Source organism: Notothenia coriiceps, unplaced genomic scaffold (genome assembly GCF_000735185.1).
Source record: "Notothenia coriiceps isolate Sejong01 unplaced genomic scaffold, NC01 NC01_scaffold00000791, whole genome shotgun sequence".
Taxonomy (NCBI): Eukaryota; Metazoa; Chordata; class Actinopteri; order Perciformes; family Nototheniidae; genus Notothenia; species Notothenia coriiceps.
In genome coordinates, this window is record NW_011333492.1 from 1 (window position 1) to 4,241 (window position 4,241).

Genomic DNA, 4,241 nt, shown 5'->3' on the forward strand with positions numbered 1-4,241 from the left:
CTCAGTCCCGCCTCAAAACACATATTTTCAACTCTGTCTACCCATAAGCCCCTCCCCTCTCAATCAACTTCCTCTTGACTGCCTTTTTTTGTTTATTTTATTTTACTATATTTACTTGTTTGCCTGTCCTTGTTTGTCTACCCTCCCTCATACTGTAAAGCGTCTTTGAGTTGTGAAAAGCGCTATATAAATAAAATTATTATTATGATAATTATTATTATGTCTCACCTGGAACCAACGATAGCCTTCTTGCCATGGGAGATAGAGATATGCTATTAGAAAAGACGCCACCACATGTCTCATGTAGTTATTCATCCAACCTGTCAGCCACAGCTGCCTCATGGCTGCGTCCACCAGAGGGTAGCCTGTCCGCCCCCGCTGCCAGGCCTTCAGGTGGTCTCTATCACTGCTCCACCGCAGAGCCTGCAAATACGAATATTGCTTTGTAATAAACATAGTTCTTAGCGGTGTCCTTTAGGCTTTGAGTTGTTCAACTTTCTTGTTGCTTTTATGAGTATTACTTACACTACATTTTAATATGGGTGTTTTAAACTAATCATATACCTTGTATGGAGGTCTGAGGGATTCCCAGGGGAGATCAGGAAACAATGTCAGCTGCCAGTAAGCCAAATCTCTCCACGCCAATTTGCGTTGGAACTTCGGGGGTCGACAGCGTGCCCCTTTGGCATCCCATAACAGCCAGCGAGGGCTTAACTGACCGAAGTGAAGGTAAGGAGACAGACAGCTGGTATTTGGAGCATCTGCCCTGCCTGACTCTTTTTCATATCTATACACACCTAGGAAACATGGAGGGATCATAAGATACTGTTACATCAATGAGACAATTCACAACTTCCATATTGTGCATCACTGTTTACAATGTGCATGCAAGATGTCTCACCATCATTCAGAAAGGCCTCTAGCCGGGCACATGCTCCATCCTCGCTGAAATCCCAGGATTTGCGGATGTTAGCTGCCCAGTCAATCTGAATGCCAAAATATAAATAAAGATATGTTAATGATTTCATGATCTAATCTTGACTGTGTTTTGGATTATAACTCTGCCTTACAGCGCTGCTCTGCTGTGGTTACTGACCGTTGTGCCATCCTTCCTGCGGGGCATACGACCCAGGCCTAGCACTTCCAAAGAGACACCCTGAGGCCAATACGCGGGTGTGGGTAGAGATACAGGAGGGTCCAGAGGGGCCCCTAAAGCAGACCCTGGGTTCTGTCTACAGCAGTTCATGAAGTGAGACACTGAACCTATTCCTAAATCCAGAGAAGATAACACAGTTCACAATTGAATAAACTTACCAATTAACTTGTATTGCTAGCAGATTTAAAGCAGATATTTACCACAAATAATTGAAGTTCTGTTCACCAAATTAAACTTGTTGCAACTTACCTCTGAGTCCCACACCCTCAGTGCTGACAGAGTAGGGGTCTCTGAGACAGTATGAGTGGTACATCTTGCATTCAACACCATCTTCCTGAAGGGCTGACTCTACATCATCATCCCTCTCCTTCAGCCAGGGCTCATAGAGGGCGTTAGCCAAGACCGTTCTAGCTCCCGTCTCTCTTACTAGCTCCTTAAGGGTACACAGAGATGATCCATTTGCCTTAAGAAAGACAAGATGGCTGCCAATGCGCTCCAGAGATGAAGAGAAACAAGACAAAGCTTGATGAAGCCAGTATTTACCTGTTAAAAAGAACATTTGTAAGAGGACAACCATCTGAAGACATGAAACTCAATGAAAAAAATCAATATGGGACAGCGATTGACCATTATTATTATTTCCTCTGTTAACTTACAGGCTCCCCCCATAGCCACTGTTATCCCAGGTCCCTCCTCCTCTTCAGGGCTCCAGATGAAGACAGGGATGACGGGTGAACCAACCTCCAGAGAGCCGATAAGAGCAGGATTGTCCCCAAGTCGCAAGTCCCTCCTGAACCACAGCAGAACGGGTGGTTGTGCTGATGGAGAACAGGGCAAACCTACAACCTTCTGGCCAGCGCCTTTACGCCTCTGCCGCCTGTTCTTAGAGCGTTTTGGTGTCTCTGGTTGATTACAATCTCCCTCGTTCATCATTTGGTTATCTTTTTCAATTGTGTTTTGCTTTAAAAACAAGCCGGACGGACTGGAGACACACCCAGCCAGACTTGTCCCTGGTGTCCCCATTTTATATTTGTCAACATTGTTTTTCTGAAGCTCAGTTTCTCTGAATGTCTGTAATGGGCTCGCCTTGAACCTGGCTTCAGTTTGTGTTGTGATGGTGTGTTCTCTCCTACCAACTCCATCTGCTGGCTTGGTGTTGCTGTTTCCCTGAGGCTGAGATACTGTTGACTTTTGAGCAGGGCTTCTCTGATTTGGTCTGTCTCTAGGTGGCTGAAGTGGGGAGTCTTGGCTGGGGGTTGACAGCTGGTCATCTTTCACTTCCAGTAGAGAGAGAGCCAATGCGAGTTGCAGTTCATCATCTTCAGTCTCCAATTCAAATAGGAAAATAAAATGTTAGTAGGCCTACTGTTAAAACAGCTGCTTATCGTCATTGGGGTAGAGATGAAAATATGCAAATACAATATTTGCAATAGCCTATGTGTGTTTGTAACAGGCATAACAATAGCAAGAAAGCAAATTGTTGCAGTTTAAAGGGTCAGATGTTTGTACTGTACCTTATAAGATCAACCACCAGGGTAGGATTTTTACAGAAACTATGCAAAAAGGTTTCTGCAAACCTATTCAGGTATGTGTTCTTTTAAATGTATGAACTTGTGTGTGCGACACATGCGGGTGATGTCTTAACATTTGAATTACGGACATCTCTCTGACACCCCTATTGGCTATGTTCCACATTTAAGAGCACCGTGCCATTTGTATTTAAACTGATTGTATTGCTAATAAATAACATATGGTTATTAAATGTATTTATTTGAATACACTATGAGAAGAGAAAGTTGTACTGGGCCTTCAGGTGATATGTGGCTAAATTATATCTTGGGCAGACTTATTTATTGGACTTACATATTCATTTTTAACTCATCGCATGTGGTATTTGGTCCTAGAAAGCCAAAACACTATATGCTCCCAGTACAGGAGCTAACACAAGTTAGCCTCACCTGACATGCTAATAAGAGCATGCAGGGGAAAATAAATTGCAGAAAGGAAGTGAAGGGAGAAGACATCAGCTTATTTGGAAAGCCAAGAGTCAGGCATTTATCTCGGGAGCAGGTAGATCAAAAAGTGAATACATGTAAATGAAAGTGCCACTTATATGGGTCCATGTTGCTATATTAGTGCTAATGTCAATTTCGGGGACAAACACTAACTAGTATCATGGCTAATTGTTTGCTAACACGTTAGCCATGACAACTTTTCTTACAAGTTTGGCTAGTTGGGTGACTTGCATTTTGTAGTTTTTCTTTAAATGCATTCTTTTTGTTTCTTCTCTTTTAAAAACTGTAGCCTACATTGTAAGCAACTTTTAACAACTTTGTAACCCAGGTATTTAAAAGTGCAACAACATAGAATGCTATTTGTATTAAATAAATAACTTTACACACTAACCTTGGAGAAATATTGCTCGTAGATGGAGGTGAGGCCGGAGTGCAGGGAGCTGTTGGCCGTGGACAGGGGCTGGATGAGGGCCAGGAACTGAGATCGGGTCTCCTGGGGCCCCAGAGCGGACACACACATCGCAAAGAACCCCTCTGGATCTTCTCGACCCATCAGAACTTCTATTAACATCCTCCTCACCAAGGCTTTCCTGTCTTCACTAGCAGCCGCTGAAGGAGCCATCTCAAACTAAAAGGTGACTGATTGTTAATAACTATACATTAAACATTTAGCACATGATGCGCTCCTCACCATACGCCCAAGTGCCGGTTATCAAACAGCTGATTTTAGGTTACACAATCCATGTGTTTATGTTTTGTAACCTGCAAAGTTTAACATTTGTAATGTGTTTATATCACCAGTAGAGGGGGTACAAGTCTAATACATACACGCTATGTGGGGAAGATAGGGAAACCAATGGCTGTTTTTCAAAGCATCTGAGTAACAGTTGGGATTCCCTGTTTACATTTCGTTTATTAGATATTATGGCAGAAGGATATGATAGATGCAAGAAGAACGCCTGTTTTTGTGTCATAGGTCTGTCTCTCTGTGTTTCATCTTGTCATCAACAGTGTAATCATTCCTTTTTCAAATGTTACGTCTCAACTAAAACATGACAAGGCCCCACACA

The 4,241-nt window shown here is 42.9% G+C and overlaps 1 protein-coding gene across 1 annotated transcript; it reads right to left on the minus strand.

The window, feature by feature from the left end:
- Positions 1-228: 228 nt before the first annotated feature.
- LOC104957489 (cryptochrome-1) lies at positions 229-3,819 on the minus strand (the record flags this gene model as incomplete). Its single annotated transcript, XM_010785128.1, has 7 exons — positions 3,563-3,819; positions 1,813-2,482; positions 1,406-1,699; positions 1,097-1,269; positions 902-986; positions 565-797; positions 229-423 (listed from the first exon to the last, which is right to left on the minus strand). Coding segments are annotated over exons 1-7 (1,881 nt in total), but the record flags the coding sequence as incomplete, so codon positions are not given.
- Positions 3,820-4,241: the final 422 nt, after the last annotated feature.